This window comes from Gopherus flavomarginatus, chromosome 16, assembly GCF_025201925.1.
Source record: "Gopherus flavomarginatus isolate rGopFla2 chromosome 16, rGopFla2.mat.asm, whole genome shotgun sequence".
Taxonomy (NCBI): domain Eukaryota; kingdom Metazoa; phylum Chordata; order Testudines; family Testudinidae; genus Gopherus; species Gopherus flavomarginatus.
In genome coordinates this window covers 4,601,809-4,623,930 of record NC_066632.1, presented here as the reverse complement: position 1 = coordinate 4,623,930, position 22,122 = coordinate 4,601,809, and the positions used below count along the sequence as shown (strand labels likewise).

Here is a 22,122-nt window from a genome sequence, read left to right as displayed (position 1 = left end):
TGCTCAGGATGCACACGCTCAGCTGCTGTCTTGTGGTGTCGTTCGGGTCTGCCTGAGCGCGCACGTCCTGCACCCTACTCAGTTCCTTTTCAACTGTCCCTGGCTGAAGATGGGACTCAGGGCAGTCCAGAACGTCTTCCTTGGTCTCTGAAAGAAATAAGTAAAAAGAAATAGAAATAGTTAGACGGAAATATCCCAGTTCTCTCCCTTCCTTTAGAATAGTTTTTTATTGAAAAAAAAAAACTTTTTCTCTCGCGTTTATCTTCTGTTGAGTCTTTGCCCCCAGGCAATCATAGCTCAGTGATGCTGGGATCTCCGAGCTTTAAGAAATGCGACTCCCGCAAGGAGCCTATGCCACGCTCTGATGGACACTCATGGTATGTGAAGTGCCTCGGCGAGACACACATCCCTGCTAAGTGTCTTCATTGTATCCACCTGGAAACCAGGGCCCTGATGGAGAAATCTCTGCAGCCACCTATGGAGATGGGCACAAGTAAACCCTCTCTCTCACTCCTCTGCCAGCTCGGAACCGATCAGGAGCGTGGCTTCACCCTCTCAGGCAAAGAGGCAGGATGCCCCAAAGTCCACCCAGAGATTTTCAAAAGGGTAAAGGGTCTCCTGCGAGATCCTTACCCTCAGTGCTGACAGCGCCAAAAGCAGGGGCCTCTGACAGCCCCAGCACCTCAGCCATGCTCATGCAGGATGCAAAAGCAGGGAACCGACTTCCCACAGCGGAAAGCTCTCCTCTGCACTGGTCCTACCAGCATTGGAGATGAAGCCGGTACTGGCAGCATGTTCAGCACCGAGCCTGCCCATCACCCCTGCAGCAGACGTGGACCCCCTGCAGGGTGCCTATAAATGGCCCGCAGCGCCCACAAAATCTAAACAAAAGTCACTGCAGGCTTCCACTCACACTCTGCACCCCGCAGGAACACAGTCCATGGAGCAGCAAATATTTTTACATCAAGATGATATCTCTGTGGCCCCTGAGCCTGGCTCCCCACTCCTTGACACACAGTGCTCACTATATGAACAGTCGCTCTCGCCACCTGACCTGGCTACCCTCATGGACAGTGAGAATGACATGCAGCAGCAGTCAGAGTTCTCCCCACCTGATTCTCCTCCACTGGAACCATATATATCTCAAGGCACGGCACCTCACAAGAACCAGCTTCAGTTTCCCTACTTTGTCCCCCCATGGGTGGTACCTCACTTTTCTTAACCTATGCCTTCACCTCAATGATACTTTTGACCTGTTCCTGCTGCCACTCCTCCTCGCGGCCCTTCCACCAGACCACAGACCCATTCTGAGCCTCTGTGTCCAGTTCCATCTACATCTTGAGCTCCTGAACCCCCTCTTGAAGAGGTGGGCTATAAACCCTTACCTGATTCACCGGCTCCTAACTCTCCATCAGCTGCAGATGGAGCCCTCATCTCTCCACCTCCACAAAATGTGGACAACTTTAAGCAATTCCAGGAACTTTTCAAGAAGGTGACACTCATCCAGGGCATTCCTTTGGAGGAAGTACAGGAGACACAACACACACTCCTCAAAATCCTCCAACCATCTGCATCCTCAAAGATCGTGCTATCCATAAACAAAGCCATCCTAGACCCAACTGACATTCTCTGACAGACCCCTGTCTCCATCCCACCAACACGCAAAAAGGCTGAATGAAAATATTATGTTGCCACCAAGGATGTAGACTTCTTATTTTCCCACCCACAACCAAATTCTCGTACAGTGGATGCAGCGACACACAGAACAAAACAACCACAATACCAGCCCCCTCCGCAAGACAAAGTTCTGAAATGACTTGACCTCCTGGGCTGCAAGGTTTATACCTCCTCCACTTTGCAATTTAGAATTGCAAATTACTCCGCCCTCCTCGCAAGCTATGACTACAACAACAACAAGCTCTTTGATTTTACCTCCCATATCCTGGAGGACAGGCGAGCGGACTTTAAGTCAATCCTTGTTGAAGGCCAATTGGTGTCCAGCGCTACAACCATCCCTGGACATGGCAGACACAGCAGCCCGCACTACGCCAACTACAGTAGTGATGCTCAGGTCTTTCTGGCTGTCTGCATCCGGTATACCCAAAGATCTGCAGACCAAAGTGGAGGACCTTCCCTTTGACAAAGATAAACTTTTTTCTAAAAAAACTGACCAAGTCCTTCACATGATGAAAGACTCTAGGGCCACCCTGCGCATACTTGGCATATACCCATCCCTCTCCAGGAGACAACAGTATCAACCTTATCAGAGGCCTCGCACACAACAATATCACCAGTCCCAGCACAGATCGTATGCTATTGGAAGGAACCACAACAGACCTCCTAAGCGCAGAAAAAAACATGTGCAACCACCCGCCTCCCATCGATTGGGAAACAAACATCAATTTTGAAGTGTTGGTTGGGGGTCTGCATGACCACCTCTTGACTCTGCTGCCTATTTGCCCATTTGCCCACCACCTCTAGTTTTTCCACCATGTCTGGCAACAGGTCACACAGGACTGCTGGGTCCTGGAAATAGTTCAATCAGGTTACTCCAGCCCTTTCATCTCCTGCCTGCCCACCCTTCCCCCTTCCCTGTCCCTCTTCAGGGACCCCTCTCACAAGCATCTACTTCACGTAGAAGTGGCTCATCTTCTACACCTAGATGCAGTGGAACATGTACCAACGCAACATCGGGGAAAAGGGTTCTACTCCCGCTACTTTTTGACCCAAAAGAAAGGCGGGGGACGGAGACCTATACTAGACCTACTCCAACTGAACAAATTTGTACATGTACAGAAATTCAAGATGATCACATTGGGCACAATAATACCCGTGCTGGAACAAGGGGACTGGTTCACAGCTCTCGACCTACAAGATGCCTATTTTCCCCTTATTCATTCATCCAGCACACAGATACTTCCTGCCATTCACCCTCAGACATGACCACTTTCAATACAGAGTACTCCCACTCAGACTCTCCACAGCACCGAGAGTATTCTCCGAGACCCTAGCCGCAGTCATGGCCCACCTCTGCAAACATGGGATTATATTTTTCCCCTACCTAGACGACTGCCTTATCAAGGGTGGCTCATACGATGAGACATTAAAGGCGACGTGTCTTACCATCTTCCTCTTCCACAGTCCAGGCCTGCAAATAAACTTCAAAAAAATTCACCTTGATACCCACACAAGAGATCGAGTTCATTGGAGCTCACCTGGTGCCCAGGCCGACCCTATGGATGCTGCTAACGGAAAAATCTTCCGGCAGGAGTGCATGCGGCACGCACACACCTGATTGGAATGGATTGAACAACACATCTCATAGAACAACAATTATGAGAAGGTGAATAACCATTTTTTTCTAAGAGCTCTCGGTCAGCTCTTAGGGATAGTCTGGGCATACTTACTCCAGCCTCAGTGTGTGGGATGGACTAGATGACTTCTTGAGGTCCCTTCCAGCTCTACATAGCTATGATTTCTAAACTTTCCCTGCAGCAGGAGCAGCCATTCTGTTCCAAGCAGCTGTAGCTTGTTACAGATGAAACTAGTAGCTGAAAGCCTGTGCCATTGCATGGGTGTGGCAATTGGACCAAGTAATCCAAACAACCAATGACATTACTGTAATGATGCTGCCTGTGGTGGGACACTTCTGTGAGTATCGATTTAGGACAAATTGCTTAGAGCAGGGCAATTAAAGCCCAAGGATGGGGTTTCTCCACTTCTAAGGCAGCCAGAACCAGCCAGCCAGAGAGGACTTTGGTTTTACCCCACTGGCTAACCATAAGCCATACAAGCAATTCCCTTAGACACTCCAGTTTCCCAGTATCACCACCAGTGCCACTTGTTATGGGGATGAATGGTTATGAAAACTAACACCCCAGTAAAAGAAAAAAGATTCTCCTGATCCCAAAGGATCAAGCCCCAGACCCAGGTCAATAGACAAAACAGATCTTACCCACAAATCACGCTGTTGCCAGCGGTGGCTCCAGGCACCAGCGCTCCAAGCTCATGTCTGGGGCAGCAAGCCGCAGGGGGTGGCCTGCCCGTCCCTGCAAGGGCGGCAGTCAGGCAACCTTCGGCGGCTTGCCTGCCGGAGCTCTGTTGGTCCCGTGGATTCGGTGGCAATTCGGCAGCGGGTATGCCAAAGCCGTGGGACTGGCGGACCTCCTGCAGGCAAGCCGCCAAATCCACGAGACCAGGGACCTCCCGCAGGCAAGCTGCCAAAGGCTGCCTGACTGCCGTGCTTGGGGTGGCAAAAAAACTAGAGCCGCCCCTGGCTGTTGCCAATCCTTTAGAATCTAAAATCAAAAGGTTTATTCATAAAAAGAAAGAAATAGAAAAGAGAGCGAAAATTGGTTAAATGGAATCAATTACATAGAGTAATGAAAAAACCTGCAAGTTCAAATCAAGTTTCTGGAGTACATCCACAGCTGGGATTGGTCATTCATTCAGGCCTTTGTTCAGAGCTTCAATTTGTAGCAAGGTCCCTCCAGAAGTAAGAAGCAGGATTGAAGACAAGACGGAGGGGTTTTCAGGGCCTTTTCTATTCTTTCCCCATGGAAGGACACCTCTTTGTTCCTATTGTGGAAAATCACAGCAGCAAGATGGAGTCTGGAGTCACATGGGCAAGTCACATGTCCATGCATGACTCAGTTTGCAGGCTAACACTATTGTTTACATGTAAGTTTGAACGCTCCCAGGAAAGCTCAGATGTGGATTGGGGTCTCCCAAAGTCCATTGTCAGTTAAGTGTTTCTTGATTGGGCACTTACTAAGAATTGTCCTTTCTCAAGAAGCTGACCTAATGCTTCACTGAGGCTACTTGGAATCAAATACATTTGAGATACAAGTAAATAGCCCATATTCATAACTTCAAATACAAAAGTGATACACACATACAGCTAGTATAATTATAACCAGCAAACCATAACCTCTTCATAGACACCTCACACGATAACCTTTGTACAATATGTGCTGCAAATATATAAAAGTGGTTGCAACAATGATCTATGTGGTCACAGTTTATTTCAATAATGTCACAATTACTACATGCAAATTAGTTATAGAGTAAAGGTGGTGATTGGTTGAGTTGTGTGTGATATCACAATGGTCTAGGACTCTTGGCATGGCACATTCCTTACTGGAGCTGTACATCAGCCTGGTAAAGTCAGAATGGCTGGGGACTTAAAAGTTGGCCAGTAACAGACTTCAAATCCCGGTGACAATTGAACCTGATGATATTGTAACTAAAAAGAGCCCTTCTCTTGCTTGTATAGCTGCTTCCATCACTTCACACAGACACAACAGACGTTCTAGGCTTCAGAGCGGTACGTGGACAGAGTGACAATCCTGGAATCTTATTATATAGTGTAGACTAGCGCCTTCTTGCTCGCTGTACAAATTAGCCGGAGACCTCTTATTTTGCAACCCAGTGTCCTTTTATTTCCCTGTGTTCATTTCCACCACTATCTATATACAACTCTATGTACGAGTCAGTTGCAGTTAGGTAGCCAGCCAGGGGACAGCTAGTGCCTGTTGCTAGCTAGGTGCAGCCGTTTCTTACTCCTCCTAGTTCTCCTCTCCCCTCCCCACCCCCCTTCCTTCCTTCCTTCCTGTCAGCTTTATAGACCTTCCTCTCAGCAGGCTCACAGGTGATTGCTCTTAGGCTCCTTTAATGAGCCACACCCTGCCAGCTCCAATTAGTTCCCCTGCATGGGAGCTACGCTAGCAGGTTCTGAGCTAACGGGCTGGTTCAGAGCCCCTTAGGCCAGCACCGTGTTACATATAGATACACATGCACTGCGCGCTCTTCCCAGAGACTTTTTGTTTTTTCTTGTTGCTTCTTTAAAAGCTAAAATAAATGGTTTTAGCATGAAAGGGACTGATTCTGTTTCACTGCCACAGTGCCACTGACTACAAGGGAGTTATTCCTGATTTATACTGGAGTGAAAACAGAATCAGGTTCAATGGCCTGCAGTAATGCCAACCCCAAACATGCAAAAATCACAGGTCATTCCCCCGCTCCCAAAACCACGAGATTGTATTAAAAATCATGAGGCTTTTTTAAAAATAGTAAACTTTGGTTGCTTTTTCTTTCCCTCCTGGCTTTTGAGGCATTATATTGCACTTGAGACATGTCTTGAAGCTTTTCTCTTCAACCAGGAGGGTTAGAAACTCATTTCTTCTTTAAAATGACAGCTGAGATTCGCATGCCATATGCTGATTCTAGCAGCTGGGGCTTGAACCCAAGGAATTAAAACAAAAATCACAAGAATCAGCAGCACTGAATCAACATCTGATCATGACCTATTCCTTGTGTTTTAGCCTGGACCTTAAGGACAAAATCTGTATTGCCTCGCTCAGTTTTAATTGACCAGTGGCTTCTCTCTGCAGGCAGCAACATGGTGGAAGCAGAGAGAACCGGAATTAAGATTGTGACATCTCCCTATCAGATCCACTTCACAAAAACACCCAAGTACTTCAAGCCGGGGATGCCATTTGAACTCATGGTAATATTTCTTCTTCTGGATCATGCCCACTGTTGCCTGAGGTGTATAAAGAGGAGATAAATATGGGTACTAGGATGATCATGGTGGTATAAGAACTTGGAATAGAACAGAAACAAAAGGCCACATTCCGATCTCAGTTACACCAACCTAATTCCAGTGTGGCTCCACTATATGCAATGGAATCACTCTAGATTTCCACTGGCCCAAAATCTGACAGCAAATACAAGGTGTGGAATGGCACCTAGCTAGAGGCTTAGCCCAAAATGTGCCCTGGGGTCAGTCGTGTACTGGGGGATAATATTCCCTGGATTGTGTGTTAGTTGCTGGCACTTCAGGCTTTTCTGACTGTAGAGGGGAATTGGGCACAGGTGAGGAGTTGCAAAGGGGGGAGGCATTTGCGGAAATAGGGGGCAGAGGGATCATTGTGGGTATGAGTATGTGGGGGAATTTCAAAATTGGCACTGACAGAATGATTCTTCTCCCAGCGAGTTAGGCAGCATTACAGGAGAAATATTATGCTTCTAAAATTCTGAACCAATCAGCCTCAGTCCTCTTGTCCGCAGAGAACATGGTTTGGGGTCCCACACTCCTTTGGAGTTGAAGAGTTTGTGAAGGGAATTTAGTATTTTTCTGTCAGCAGGCACGTAAGACTATAAATTAGCAGAGAACTGAAGCAATTATCTTTGGCTACAGACCAAAGGTGCATAAACGAGTAATTGATGACCACAGTAATGAGCAGGTTAAGTCCATTTCTTATCTGGATATTTGCTTTACGTACAGTGGTGAATGAGATAAACATAAAAAGGAGTCGAAGCGCTGAACCTTAAGATCCATTCAAGTAGCTGTCTGTTTTTCTTGTGTGCATGGAGGTAATTTAATTGCACCGGCTCTCTGAATGCTTAGGGATAACATGGGTGCTCAAATTTTATACCGTTTGGAAATTTGAGGCTGGAAAGATCTTAGGTAAGAGGTGCTGACTTTCTGATTTCCCAGGGGGTGCCTGACTCCTGTTCTGTCCCAGGCCCCATCCCCACTCCACTCCTTCCCCCAAGACCCCACCCCTCATCTTCCCTCTCCAGCTCTGCCTTGCCTGCTCCTCCCCTTGCCCACCCCCAGCACCTCCTGCCCATTCCTGAACTGATCCTCAGTGAGTGGGAGGCACTGGGAGGGAGGCGGAGGCACTGATTGGTGGGGCCTGCTGGTGGGTGTTGAACACCCAAAATTTTTTCCCCAGTGGGTGCTCCAGCCTCAGAGCATCCACAGAGTTGGTGCCTCTGCTTAGGTCGTTAGAGGCAGTGCAAGCTACATTCATGAGGAGAATGCTTGATCTTCTTAACTAAACCCCAGCTGATTTATGTAGGACAGAAGTGGATGAATGTTCTATTTCAGCCAAAGCCCAATATGTAAGGGTTGGTTTCAGAGTACTAATGATTTTACGTCAGCTACCAAGGTTCTGTTTGGAGCACTAGCATAATAGGTTTAAAACTTTAAAACATCCTTGGCTTTTGCAAGACCCTTGATCTCTGCAGTCTTGAGTGTTTTCAGACCTAGGTCTAGTCAGCACTCAAAGGGTATGTCTAGACTGCAGTCATGGGGTGTGCCTGGAGCTCTAGCTGACATCCCTGAACTAGCTTCCATCACCTAGCTTGGGTCCAGGAACAGTGAAACTGCGGCAGCGCTGGCTCTACAAGCCCACCCTGGACCCTGGATAATTACTCACGGGGCTAGCCCGCGCTGATGCTCACACTGCCTTGACTTCACTGTTCCAGGACCCAGGCTAGTGAGAGTAAAGCTACAGTGGGTACGTCAGCTCGAGCTGCGTTCACACCCTGTGACTGGGTAACGAAAACGACCAGGGTCTGTCGATGGCCGGAATAGAACCTGGGATCTCCGGAGCTAATTACATGAGCTATTACTGCGTGAGCTAAAAGCCACATGGGACTTAGCTAAGGCTGTACTAAACTCGTTAATCTCTAAGTGATTTGGGTGCCACTAGAGGGGCACAGAGCACCACAGCCAGCAGGCATGGCTTGCATACAACTGCAGCCTAGACATCCCCCAAGTCAGAGTGTGAAAACTTTAATTAACCTTAGAGTTGAAGATATTTGTAAACTCAAACGTATTTAGGTGCCTAATTCCCATTGAAGTTAGACATCTAAATACCTTTGAGGCTATGGACTTGAGATGCTATACATGTGATTTGATTTAAAGTTAGGATGCAGGGAGAGCTGCACCCCTTATTCAATGCATCCCTTTTTGATCGTGCCTCTCAGGTCTACGTCACAAACCCTGATGGCTCCCCAGCTCCCCATGTCCCAGTACAGGCCGAAGGATTCCAATCAGCTGGGCTGACCCAGGGAGATGGAACTGCCAAGCTGATTATAAACATGCCCAGGGATAGGCAACAGGTTTCCATCACAGTGAGTAACCTTCTAACGCTGAGTCTGGGCTAAGTATTATATGCACCCTGAGGGCAATCCCCTGTTGGTGGCATTCACTCCCCTCTCATGCACTATGCAGGGGGATAACTGAACTCTGCATTTCATCTGTGCCTGGGGTCAATTTCCTGGGGCCAGAAGAGATCCCAGAAAACATTGACATGGGCATAAGCAGGTCCAGATTATTCCCCTTGCCACAATGAAGGTACCCACCATGCAGCAAAGGAGGCCTGCAGACAGCACATGGCTGCTTAGTGTGAAGACCCCTGTGAGGTGACACCAGGCTCAAGCTACAAAGCCCGAAAGAACACTGGATCTATCTGTGTCCAGCCACTTCAGGAGTCCCTCTGTATTCCTCTCACCCCTCCTGCAAGAGGCAAGGCTGTCTCCTCTGTTCAGGGACATGTTCTCTGACAGTCCAGAAATCTGGAGTTCCAGCAGGACTGTGCTGAAGCGACAGGCCAATTAAAAGTGGCATTTGGCATTTCTCTAAAGTGTCATGCCTAGGATGGCTGTTAGCAGCAGAATCCACCAACAATGGCGTCTCAGGGAAGTTTCCTTTGCTATTGCTCATGGTGTGACCCAGCGTGAGGGGCTAGAGACCCTAAGCTCACTCCCAGATTCAACTAGGATTTTATCTCCACCTCTCCTGCAGGTAAAAACTGCCCATCCCAACCTCCCAGCAAACCGCCAGGCCTCTAAGTCCATGGTGGCTGAAGCCTATCAGTCCCAAGGAGGGTCTCAAAACTATCTCCATCTGGCGGTGACGGCTTCTGAGCTCAAACCTGGAGACAACTTACCTGTGAATTTCCACCTGAAGAGCAACAATCCTGCTGTTCTGAACCAGATCCAGTATTTCACCTATATAGTAAGTGCTGCGTCCCTGGGAACTGGGTTCTCCTGGAACTTAGGCATCATCTGAGTTTCCACCTGTCCTTTAATAGTCCCACTGCACGTAAGGAGAACCTGTAGCAGAGAATTCTTCCCAGTCAGGCAGTATATTGATTGTGTGTGTAGCAGAGTGTGGCAGGGCCCGGCTGGCTTCTGCCTCTGCAAGGTTCATAAAGTCACTCTGAGACCCTGGGTTTAGTAACCACTGGTGCACTTTATTCTCAGGCTTGTTCCCACCACTGTTTCACCATGAACAAGTAACCTTGCACCAGCTGCAGGCAAGAGGGAGGGGGAGTTACCTCCCTGCTTTCATTCTCTTCCTTTTTCCTTTTCTCCTGCTCTCCCCTGGCTTTCTTCCCCTGAGACTTTTATGCAGCCACAGTCTAATTAGGTAGCAGCTGTCTCTGCCTCTCCAGTTAGGGCCACGTTACCTTCAGCCTGCTCTAATTTGTTCCCCTAACAAGGAGTGGGCATGATAGAGGGCTGAAACTGCAACCCTATGCCCAGCACCCCGTAGCAGTGTGAATGAAATAAAGTCAGTCATGGAGACAACCCCTTATCCACTTCTGATTATCCGGGCCCTGTGAGAGCCCACTTCCTCCAGGAGCTGGAGAAAGAACCCAGGAGTCCTAACAACCATCCTTCTGCACTTGCTACTAAACCATACTTCCTCTTCAAGCTGCAGATGGAACCAGGAGTCCTGACTCCTCCTCGTGAACTCACTAGAGCATATTTCCTCTTCGAGCTGGGGATGGCACCCAGGAATCCCAGGTCTCATTTTTCTGCTCTAAACACTAGTTTCACTGCTACTTTTTCAACGCAGAGTAGTAGGTCAACTCTGTTATTTTTAGAGCTGGACAAATCAAATAATAAAGTTGCCATATAATGCGGATATGAAGTATATTTGGTGAGTGGGATGGGGGAAAGGAAGGGTGGTCTCTGTTGGTGAAACATAAATGATACTCAGATTTAGTAAATATTAGCACCAACATCTCGAGAGCCTATTCCGGCAACACAGATGGATGTGAAAACTCATGGAATCTGAATCATCCGTTGTGTTAACTCTTGTGGTCTTTCACAATCTATGTCTCATTTTTCCCTGTTAGATCCTGAATAAAGGGAAGATCTTTCGTGTAGGGAGACAGGCCAGGCAGGCGGGACAAAATCTGGTGACCATGTCCCTGCCTATCACTCCAGACCTCATCCCTTCATTCCGCATCGTGGCTTACTACCAAGTAGGAAATTTGGAGATTGTAGCAGACTCAGTCTGGCTGGACATCCAGGACACATGCATGGGAACGGTGGGTTGATATTCAAGTTGGCCTTCTATATGTTAATTCCTATGAAGGCGTCATTACAAAGTAGTTTTTCCTAGCCTGAAGTGCCGACTGACTCTCAAAAGGGACTCTAAAAATGGCACCGGGGGCTTTTCATTGACTGTCTCCCAGCAAATTCTGGATTAGATTTGGTTGGTTTACTTGTACATAGATGTTCCTCAGCCTCCACAAGCCAATGCTCTCAGCCCACTCTGAGATACGGGAGTCAAGCTTTGGTTCTTTATAACTCAGCAATAAAGACTCTGTGGATTGTGGATTGAAGTGGATTGAGCTATACTGACCTGCACCAGCTGAGTATCTGGCTTTGTATCTGCACAATAATTAGCCATTTTGCTGATGATGTGGCTGTCAGAATTGATTCCAGTTCCCTCTCCCAGGGCTGGGCTCATTCTTTGGGGCTAACAGGAGTAAGATTCTTATTTTTGGCTCATGAATTCAGTAGATGTGACTCCAGATGCCTATAGGAGACCTGACAGTGATGTAACTACAATGCTGAGCTGCTGTAACTCCAGTTAATTGCTCCTAATTTACACCAATGTGAGATCAGAGTCAGGCCCACAGAGCAGATCCATTACAGTTCAAACTTCTTTGTAGATTTCCCAGGGCTGCCTGAGGGACAAAGGGACTTCATAGACATTGGGTTTGATTCTGCTCTCAGTTTACACCAGCATGAATATGGAGTAACAGCACTGAAGTCAGTGGAGCTATTCCAGATTTACACAGCTGCCCCTGAGATCAGAACTAGGCTTTTGGATGCTCAAGGAACATGAGATCTTACCTCCTTTTCTCCTATGTTTTGCAAAGGGCGGGTTCTTAGCTGCTCTCTCTGCTTTAAAACAAAACCTCTCCCCTCACTCTCTTTCATACAGCTAGTGGTGAAAGGAGCCTCCGACAAAGACAGGAGAATCCATGAGCCAGGAACGCCAATGAAACTCAAGCTGGAAGGAGACCACAGAGCTTATGTCGGCCTGGTGGCTGTGGACAAAGGTGTCTACGTTCTGAACGAAAACCACAAAATTACACAATCTAAGGTGGGTCATGAAAGATGTTGGTTGTAACTTGTGATGTTTATAGCGGGAAATGCTGCTCAGCCCTTATCCTTGCTCTATGCCCCAGCATGGCGAAAAGGGAAGTGAGTGTTTTGTTTGCAGAGCTGCCGCTTGGGGTGTGAGCTCCATTGTACTTTAACTGAGCTGGGACAGCCAGGTCAGTACTTGGCTGGGAGACACTCAGTGAAACCCAGGTGCTGCAGGGAGTGCTGTTCTGGACACACTAAAGGACATGCTTCCCTTTGGACAGTGTTGATCCAGATGGTGCTGGGCAGTAGGAAACTGTGTGGGTGATGCAGTAGGGGGCGCTCTCCCTTCGGAGGCAGTTCTCACCCCAGTGCCCATGGTGGTGCTGTACATCAGGGAGTAGGGGTGTGCTCAGTAGGGGGCGCTCTCCCTCTCCCAGTCAGAGCTGCACCCAATGCGGCGATAGTGGGTGCTGTGCTGCTTTGTGTGGAGTGGGGTCTTAGCAGGGGGCGCTGTCCCCTCCCAGTCAGTGCTGAACCAATGTCCCAGTGCAACATTAGGGGGCGCTGTGCTGCAGGGAAAAGTGTTAGTGACTCAGCAGAGGGTGGCTTTCTTCTGAGTCAGCATTCATCCCCTGGCCCTATCAAGGTTTTAGGGGACACAATGCTACAGAAACTGCCATTTCTCAGCTGGCATATCAAACACAGGTTCTGGTCATTGAATCTCCTGTGAACCTTTCAACAAGGGTCAGGGCCCTGGTGCTCTGGCTGAATTCTAATTTGAGTATTTAATTTCTCTCTGCCTAACATCCTCCTCTGTCTGGGTTCAACTGGATGCAACATTTTTTCTTTCTCCTCTTGAAATCGGTTGTGATGCTGGTGCACAATGGCTGCTGTGCTCGATCCCAGAGATGGACACATTCAGTGGAGATTGAGTTGCAATAAATCCTTTACTTACATCTCAGATTTTGCTTTCATTTACACTGCTGCAAATACAGAGCTAGTCAAAGGAAGTCAGTGGAGTTACTGTAGATTGCACAGTTTACCTGAGACCAGAATACAGCTCGCAGCCTGTATAATGCTTTGGGATCATGCTGGATGGCACCGTATAAATGGGAAGTGTCATTGTTAACAATAATCTCTCAACTATTATGTTTTTGTCGCACAGATCTGGGACTCGGTGGAGAAAAGTGACATTGGCTGTACAGCTGGCAGTGGAAAGAACAATCTGGGGGTATTTACGGATGCTGGACTGGCCTTGGAGACGAGTAATAGGATTTCCACAGCCCAGAGAACAGGTATCACTCTATAGAGCTGAACGGTCGCCATGAGTGATGGAGGTAGGCAGGAAAGTGTCTCTTCTAGCTCACTGGGTTTCTCCCACTTCCAAAGTATCTTTCTTCCTCCTGGACTGGAAGTCGTGCGCAGATGGTGCTTCTCTCTGACTCTCTCTCTACCCCAGGCTGCAGGCTTTTGGGGGCAGCGCATGAGGAGAGAGGAAGGAATGAAGTCTCCTTCACTCTCCTCTCTTTCTGGTTGCTCTGGCTGGCTGAGCATCTGCCCAACAGCTCTTATGTGGCTCCCAGCCGGAACAGGAAGGAGCAATATGTTAAGTGCCAAAATGTCTTTTCTGGTGGTTCTTCGAGTGCTTGCTCATATCGATTCCAATTAGGTGTGTGCGCACCACATGCACGTTCGTCGGAAGATTTTTACTCTAGCAACACTCGGTGGGTAGCCTGGGTCGCCCCCTAGATTGGTGCCGCCATGGCGCCGGATATATACCCCTGCTGACCCAATGGCCCTTTAGTTCCTTCTTACCACCCATGTCGGTCGTTGGAACAGCAGAGCGCGGCTTAGCTGATCTCCACTTCCCTAGCTACTCATAGTTCTCTCGTTATTCTTGTGTATATAGTTGAAATTTCTATAGTTGCAGTTAATTCTTCTTCATTTTTATAATATTGTTAGTGTATATAGTTAAGAGGGGTTCAGGGATTAGCCCCTTCCCCACACCTGGTGCTGGGGCCCATGCCCGGTTCACCGGATTTCAAACCGTGCTCAGCCTGTCACAAGCCGATGCCAACAGGAGATCCCCACGACTCCTGCCTTAAGTGCCTCGGGGAATCCCACCTCGCCGATAAGTGCCGGATCTGCAAGACCTTCAAGCCGAGGACAAAAAAGGAACAGGACTTTCGTCTCAAACAGCTCCTGATGGAGGCAGCTCTTACTCCTCCACCCTCGGCACCGAGCGCTGGTCAATCCACTGGCAGAAGCCCTTCTTTAGTACCGGATCGCACCGGTACTGCTAAGGCCTCTTGGCACCGAACATCGCTGGCACCGACGTCTACTCGGCACCATTGTCTCTCCCCGGAGGTGAAGAGACATAAGACTCATGCTGCTTCTGTGCCACCTGCACCGCAGTCAGAGCACCCGGCTAGATCGTACCGCCCGGCACCTACACCTGCCACAGCACCAACTACGTTGGCACCGTCGATTCTGTCCCTGCAAGGATCTTTGAGTCCGCTACCTGAAAGCTCCCCGGCGAGAGCCGTAGTTGAGCTCACTATTACCCTCCACGCCGGAGACATTTTCCACGGCGAGGGAGCTGATCGTGATGACAGAGTCTGCCCTGCCTCAACCTGCCGGGCCCTGACCGCCGGTGCGAGTCATACAATCTGTAGGCAAGCCGGCCTTGATGAGACCACCCTCTCTCAACACCGCAGAGCGGCACCGCTCACGATCACAATCCCGCCAGCGTTCTCGGTCCCATCATTGATCCCAGTCCCGACGCCAATCGCAGTCCCGGCACCCATCTCCTTCTCAGCACCGGTCGCACTCGCAGCACTGATCAGCGTCCCATTTGCCCGCATGGTACTCTCGGCACCGATCCAGATCCCGGCACCGCTCCAGGCACTGTGACTCTCGTGGCCACTCCAGATGCTGAGATTTGAGATCCCGGTCGACCTCCCAGCACCGCTCCGGTCGTAGGTCCCGATCTTGTTCCTGGTACCGGTATGGCTCCCGGTACTGATCCCCGGTGCCACACAGAGCGAGATCAATCATAGAGGGAGATTCTTCCCAAAGGTTTTCAGCTCCTCCTTGGCCATCCCGGCACTCATCGGTGTCCTCTCATGCGGACAGTTCCTATGCACAGGACTGTGACTCTGATGTGCCCGCCAGAATCTTCCAGGAGACCCAGGTCCAAGATCAAGGCCCCCATCAGTGGTCATTCTGGACATCTTGGGCATACCACCAGGCCCAAGGTGTGCCTCCAGTCCCATCTCACTCTGCTTCATCGGAGCACCGGGTGCCAGAGGCGACTATCAGCCACCCCCCTCCTACCAGTACAGAGGAAGCACCTGTTCGGCCACCAGAATCCCAGATTCCACTGGAGCCGGAGGTCGCCCAAGAGCAAGAGTCCACACAGGACCCGCTTGTCCCTGGCCTCTCCTCTTCCTCCTCTCCTGATGAGGTGGTGGTGGGGACATCCTCCACTGGCCCTCCTCCAATTGACCTGAGAGTCCATCAGGATCTCCTGAGACATGTGGCACTCAATATGAATCTCCAGGTAGAGGAGGTGCCGGAGATAGAGGACCTGATGGTAGATATTCTGTCGGCTGATGCCCCCACAAGAGTGGCCTTACCATTCATCTGGACGATCCAGGCCAATGCTGATACCATCTGGCAGTCTCCAGCCTCTATTCCACCCGCTGCCAGGGGAGTTGAGCACAAGTACATGGTGTCCTCTAAGGGGTACGAGTACCTGTACGTCCATACTCCTCCCTGCTCCCTTGTTGTACAGTCTGTCAATGAGAGGGAATGCCATGGCCAGCAAGTTCCGGCTCCAAAATCGAAGGAGGCTAGGTGCATGGACTTACTGGGCCGTAAGGTATACTCTGCAGGGGCCCTTCAACTCTGGGTGGCAAATCAGCAAGCCCTACTTAGCTGCTACAACTACAACACCTGGGCGGCAGTGGGCAATTTCACGGAGTTAGTCCCTCAAGACTCCCGTCAAGAGTTTGCTGCCCTCTTGGAGGAAGGGAAGAAAGTGGCGAGGACTTCCCTCCAGGCCTCGCTGGATGCAGCAAACTCTACAGCCAGGACTCTGGCATCGGGAGTTGCCATGAGACGCATTTCATGGCTTCAAGGGTCAAGCCTCCCGCTGGAACTACAGCATACCATACAGGACTTGCCCTTTGACGGTCGAGGCCTCTTTTCTGAAAAGACTGACCCTAGGCTGCAAAGCCTGAAGGACAACAGGGTCATTATGCGCTCTCTCGGCACGCACACACCGGTGACTCAACGCTGGCCTTTCCGCCCCCAGCCTCACCGCCCTTACCCTCCGCCTAGACAGAGGCAGGACTTTGGTAGAAGGCATGGTCAAACCGGTCGTAGACGGCAGTCAGGACCCCAAGGGGGCCAAAATCAGGGCCCCTCCAAGCCACCTACGGGGCCAAAGCCAAACTTTTGAAGGTGCACCCGAGGACGGTGTACCAGTGACTTTCCAGGATCCTTTCCCTCCCTTTTACAACCACCTCTCCTTTTTCCTCCCTGCGTGGTCCCAGCTAACTTCGGATCGTTGGGTCCTACGCACGGTGGAACTTGGGTACCATCTCCAGTTTATTTCGCCCCCCACTCCTACCCCCCATCCTCATCCCTCTTCAGGGACCCCTCTCACGAGCAACTCCTCTTACAAGAGGTACGGACGCTCCTTGCCATGGGAGCCATAGAGGAGGTACCAAAGGACGAAAGGGGCAAGGGGTTCTACTCCCACTATTTCCTAATCCCCAAGGCGAAGGGAGGTCTCAGACTTATCCTAGACCTGTGAGAACTCAACAAGTTCATGATAAAGTTGAAGTTCCGCATGATATCCCTGGGGACCATCATTCCATCCTTGGATCCTGGAGACTGGTGTGCCGCCTTCGATATGAAGGACGCATATTTTCACATCGCCATCTATCCTCCACACAGATGATACCTCCGATTTGTAGCCAACCATCAACATTTCCAGTTTACGTCCTTCCGTTTGGCATCTCTGCAGCTCCAAGTGTATTCACAAAGTGCATGCCTGTAGTCACCACCTCCCTCCGCCGCCGTCAGATACACGTTTTTCTGTATCTCGACGATTGGCTCATTCGAGGGACCTTCGAGGCACAAGTCACCCATTATGTAGACTTCATCAAGGACCTATTCATGAGTCTAGGCCTGATGATCAATACAGAGAAATCCACTCCGGTTCCCACATAGAGGATAGACTTCATTGGGGCCATCCTGGACTCCAGTCTCGCCATACCCTGCTTACCACAGCCTCATTTGTACGCCTCGGATAATTGACAGTAACAATTATCCGAGGCGTACAGAACTTCCCAACAACTTCGGCTCGCACTTGTCTCGCTCTCCTGGGTCACATGGCTGCCTGCATGTTCGTGACCAAACACGCCAGGCTACGCCTCTGTCCCCTCCAATCTTGGCTCAACTCGGTATACCACCAGGGCAGAGACACCATAGACAGATAGTCACCATTCCCCCGAGCATCCTAGGCTCCCTCGACTGGTGGTTGACGCCCTCCCTGGTGTGTGCAGGGATGCCGTTCCATCCACCTCGGCCTTCTATGTCCCTGACGACGGACACGTCTTCTCTCGGCTGGGGTGCTCACCTCGGACATCTTTGCACTCAAGGCCTTTGGTCATCTCAGGAGCTGGCCTTGCACATCAATGTCCGAGAGCTGAGAGCACTCCGCCTTGCGTGCCAGGCATTTCAACAGCGCTTACAAGGCCATTGTATCTCAGTGTTCACAGACAACACAACGGCCATGTATTACATAAACAAGCATGGTCACGGTCCTCCCCCCTTTGTCAGGAAGCCATCCAGCTTTGGGACTTCTGTATAGTCCACTCGATAGACCTGGTAGCATCTTTTCTCCCAGGGGTTCGGAACACCCTGGCGGATCGACTCAGCAGATCCTTCCTGTCTCATGAGTGGTCGATTCATCCGGACATTATTCATTCTGTTTTCCAGAAGTGGGGCTTTCCCCATATAGACCTCTTCGCTTCCCACGAGAACAGGAAATGCCAGATGTTCTGCTCCTTCTAAGGCCTCTCCCCAGGCTTGATCTCTGACGCTTTCCTGATGCTGTGGACGAGTCAACTGCTTTACGCCTTTCCACTGTTCCTGCTGGTTCACAGGGTCCTGATAAAGCTCCACAGGGACAGAGCTCGCTTGATCATGATCGCTCCAGCGTGGCCCAGGCAGCACTGGTACAACATGCTGCTCAACCTGTAGATAACCACCCCAGTTACCCTGCCTCTTTGCCCAGAACTCATAACTCAGGATCATGGCAGACTTCACCACCCAGACCTGCAGTCCCTTCACCTCACAGCATGGCTGCTGCATGGTTAAGCCAGTCTGAGTTACGTTGCTCTGCCTCAGTACAACAAGTACTCCTGGGTAGCAGGAAACCTTCCACTCGGTCAACGTATCTGGCCAAGTGGAAGTGTTTCTCCTGCTGGTGCGAAACGCATAATGTTACTCCCACCGAGGTCTTGATCCCCACCATCTTGGACTACCTCTGGTCTTTCAAACAACAAGGCCTAGCGGTATCAAATTGAGGGTACACTTGGCAGCCATCTCTACCTTCCATCCTGGGGAGAGTGGCCGTTCCGTGTTCTCACACCCTATGGTTTCTAGGTTCCTCAAGGGCTTGGACCACCTATACCCCCAAGTACGCCGTCCCGCCCCAACATGGGACCTCAACCTGGTTCTAACCAGACTTATGTCTTCCCCTTTCGAGACATTAGTAACCTGCTCACTACTATATTTGTCCTGGAAGACAGCTTTCCTCGTAGCCATTACATCGGCCAGACGAGTCTCCGAGCTTAGGGCCCTCACGGTGGACCCACCGTATACTGGGTTTCACAAGGACAAGGTGCAGTTGCGAGCACACCCGGCTTTCCTCCCTAAAGTAGTATCTGCCTTTCATATCAACCAGGTTATCTTCCTTCTGGTCTTCTTCCCGAAGCCACACTCGTCACGATGGGAACAACAATTGCACTCCCTAGACATCCATAGAGCGCTTGTATTTTATATCGAGCGGACAAAACCCTTTTGTAAAATGCCCCAACTCTTCATCGTGGTGGCATACTGAATGAATGGCCTACCTGTCTCCTCCTAGAGGATCTCATCTTGGGTGACGGCGTGCATCCGTACTTGTTATGACTTGGCTCATGTCCCCTTGAGCTACCTCACCGCACATTCTACCAGGGCTAAGGCTTCATCTGCCGCCTTCCTGGCTCATGTACCCATCCAGGAGATATGTCGCACAGCTACCTGGTCCTCCATCCACACCTTTGCCTCACATTACGCTCTGGTTCAACAGTCCAGAGATGATGCAGCACTTGACTCAGCAGTTCTGCGTTCTGCAACATCTCACTCCGACCCCACTGCCTAGGTAAGGCTTGGGAATCACCTAATTGGAATTGATATGAGCAAGCACTCGAAGAAGAAAAGACGGTTACTCACCTTTGTAACTGTTGTTCTTCGAGATGTGTTGCTCATATCCATTCCACACCCGCCCTCCTTCGTCTCTGTCGGAGTAGCCGGCAAGAAGGAGCTGAAGGGCCATTGGGTCGGCAAGGGTATATATCCGGCGCCATGGCGGTACCACTCTAGGGGGCGACCCAGCTGACCCACCGAGTGTTGCTAGGGTAAAAATCTTCCGACAAACGTGCACGCGGCGCGCACACACCTAATTGGAATGGATATGAGCAACACATCTCGAAGAACAACAGTCCAAAGGTGAGTAACCGTATTTTTTCTGATTTCCCCCTAAATCAATGGGGTTCCACTCATGGAGGCCTAGATCATTCTCAGAAATTTGGGAACTGACCAAATGCAGTGTTTGAAAGTTACCCTGTTACATCCAGACAGAGAAATGGCAGCAAGTTCAGTGTAGGGCCTCACTTGGTAGGTGGGATTTTAATTTCTATTTCTCACTTCCTTCTGCAGATCCAGAATGTCCCCAGGCAACAAAACGCCAGCGTCGCTCTGTTCAGCTCATTGAGTATAAGGCAAACAAAGGTAGGTACTAATCAGGGGGGTTGCTATTCTTGGTCAAAGCAAGCATGCAAAGCAGGAATGCAATTCCCTAGTGTGACCAGTTTCACCCTCCTACAGCCTCCTGCCAGCTGCATTTCTGGTAGCAGGAGACAGGGGAGTCTGGATAGAATTCCACATGGGGAGAGATTGGAACTGGTCAATTCATAGAGGGGATGCGATAGAGGTATAGAAAATAATGAATGGTAAATTGCTCTTTGGGGCACAGACTGTCTCTCTGTTCTGTGTTGATAAAGCCCCCAGCACTGTGGGGTTCTGGGCCGTGACTGAGGATCCAAAATGCTACTACGACTCAAATAACAACAACTGGTACATTGTTAAATTACCCTTATAAGCACAAGGAGACACTCAACCCAACTGAATGGTTTCTAATTAAGAATTTATAAAAGGAACTATTTTCATACACGATGCATAATTAACCCATAGTACTCACCACCATAGGATTGTATTGAGGCCAAGAGCCTAGCAGGATTCAAAAAAGGATGAGCCATTTACATGGAAAAGAAGGATGTTCACCATTCCATGGAATAGGATTTTTTAAGAAGAGCTATACATCCTCATGCTTCAGGGGATAAGCCAACCTCTGACTGGGTTCAAGAAGAAACTTCTCTGTGGGCAGGTTATTCCACTGTGGGGTTTCTTGTACCTTTCTCTGAAGCAGCTGGTGCTAGTCACTGTTAGAGACAAGATACTGGATTAGACAGAGCAGAGTGCCAGTTCCTGTGTTCCTTCTTTGGCCATGTCTACTAGTAAATTAATGAGAGAGAGAGAAAGTGAGGACTAGAAGAAGCTTGGTCGGAATGATCTCCTGGCTTGTACATTTCAGTGGCAGATTACCAGGACCGGAAGCTGAAGAAATGCTGTGAAGATGGGATGTACAAAAACTCCATGGGGCACAGCTGCGAGAAGCGGGTTGGGTACATCCTGGATACGGATGAATGCAAGAAGACCTTCCTCAACTGCTGCAATTATATCAAGACCATACATGACAAGCTGAAACGGGAGCTCCATCTGGAACTTGCAAGAAGCAAGTACCAGGGTTTCAGTATCACTCAGAGGAGCAAGACAGGGGGAATTGTTAGAGAAATAAGACCGTGCCCTGTGAACTAACCCTGCCCATGTTCACAGATCTTCCATGGGAGAGATGGGTATGAATGCAGTGGCAGCAATCCTGTTAGTCTTGCACCATGTTGATATGGGGACTCAGATGAGTCAGGGTAATAACCTCTTCAAAGGTCGCCACTGAGGTTTAACCATTGTTTCTAAAGCACAGTCCTCTACCACTTGAACTAAAGGGGTAACTCCCTAGCTAGGAATAGTAGTAGGCTCTTACCTTTGCAGAGTATCCACTAGAGGGCGCACATGTAGCACTGAGACAGTGGCTTATACCAGTGTTATAGGAGCTCAGAAAAGGCTAGCTCATGGGGGAACAGAAAGGCAGGCATGGAGAGAAGAAGCCTGTGGCTTCCCCTCCAGCTGTTCAACCACACTCCAATTCATGCTCTTCTGGGCTGGCAGCATCAAAACTTGGCAACGTAGGTCAAATCACAGATGCTTTGAGGTCAGTAGAGCAGGCCAACCCTTGAATCCTTCCAGGTTTGCCCCATTCCAATCAATGTCACAGCAGAGCCAGACAGTCTGTGATTTGACTTCCCAGGTGACTTGGATGAAGATTTCATGTCCGACGAAGATATCTTCTCAAGGAGCCAGTTTCCAGAGAGCTGGCTGTGGCAAGTGGAGCAGCTGATTGAGCGACCAAATGAACTGGGGTAAGAGCATGTGGCTGTGTCACTCCCATTCATCAAAGGGCCACATTGAGACGTG

General features: G+C 49.7%; 2 protein-coding genes across 2 annotated transcripts in view; both read left to right on the top strand.

Annotated features, from left to right (window-relative positions):
- Positions 1-22,122, top strand: part of LOC127035326 (complement C3-like) — a 190,556-nt gene that overhangs the window by 100,962 nt on the left and 67,472 nt on the right. The gene's annotated exons all lie outside the window — the stretch shown is intronic.
- Positions 1-22,122, top strand: part of LOC127035327 (A.superbus venom factor 1-like) — a 116,764-nt gene that overhangs the window by 27,298 nt on the left and 67,344 nt on the right. Inside the window, exons 10-18 of the mRNA XM_050925060.1 lie at positions 6,393-6,508; positions 8,782-8,928; positions 9,602-9,814; positions 10,944-11,138; positions 12,044-12,205; positions 13,358-13,487; positions 20,191-20,262; positions 21,125-21,325; positions 21,956-22,067. Of these exons, the coding sequence (XP_050781017.1) occupies positions 6,393-6,508; positions 8,782-8,928; positions 9,602-9,814; positions 10,944-11,138; positions 12,044-12,205; positions 13,358-13,487; positions 20,191-20,262; positions 21,125-21,325; positions 21,956-22,067 (1,348 nt within the window). The remainder of the gene's footprint in view (positions 1-6,392; positions 6,509-8,781; positions 8,929-9,601; positions 9,815-10,943; positions 11,139-12,043; positions 12,206-13,357; positions 13,488-20,190; positions 20,263-21,124; positions 21,326-21,955; positions 22,068-22,122) is intronic.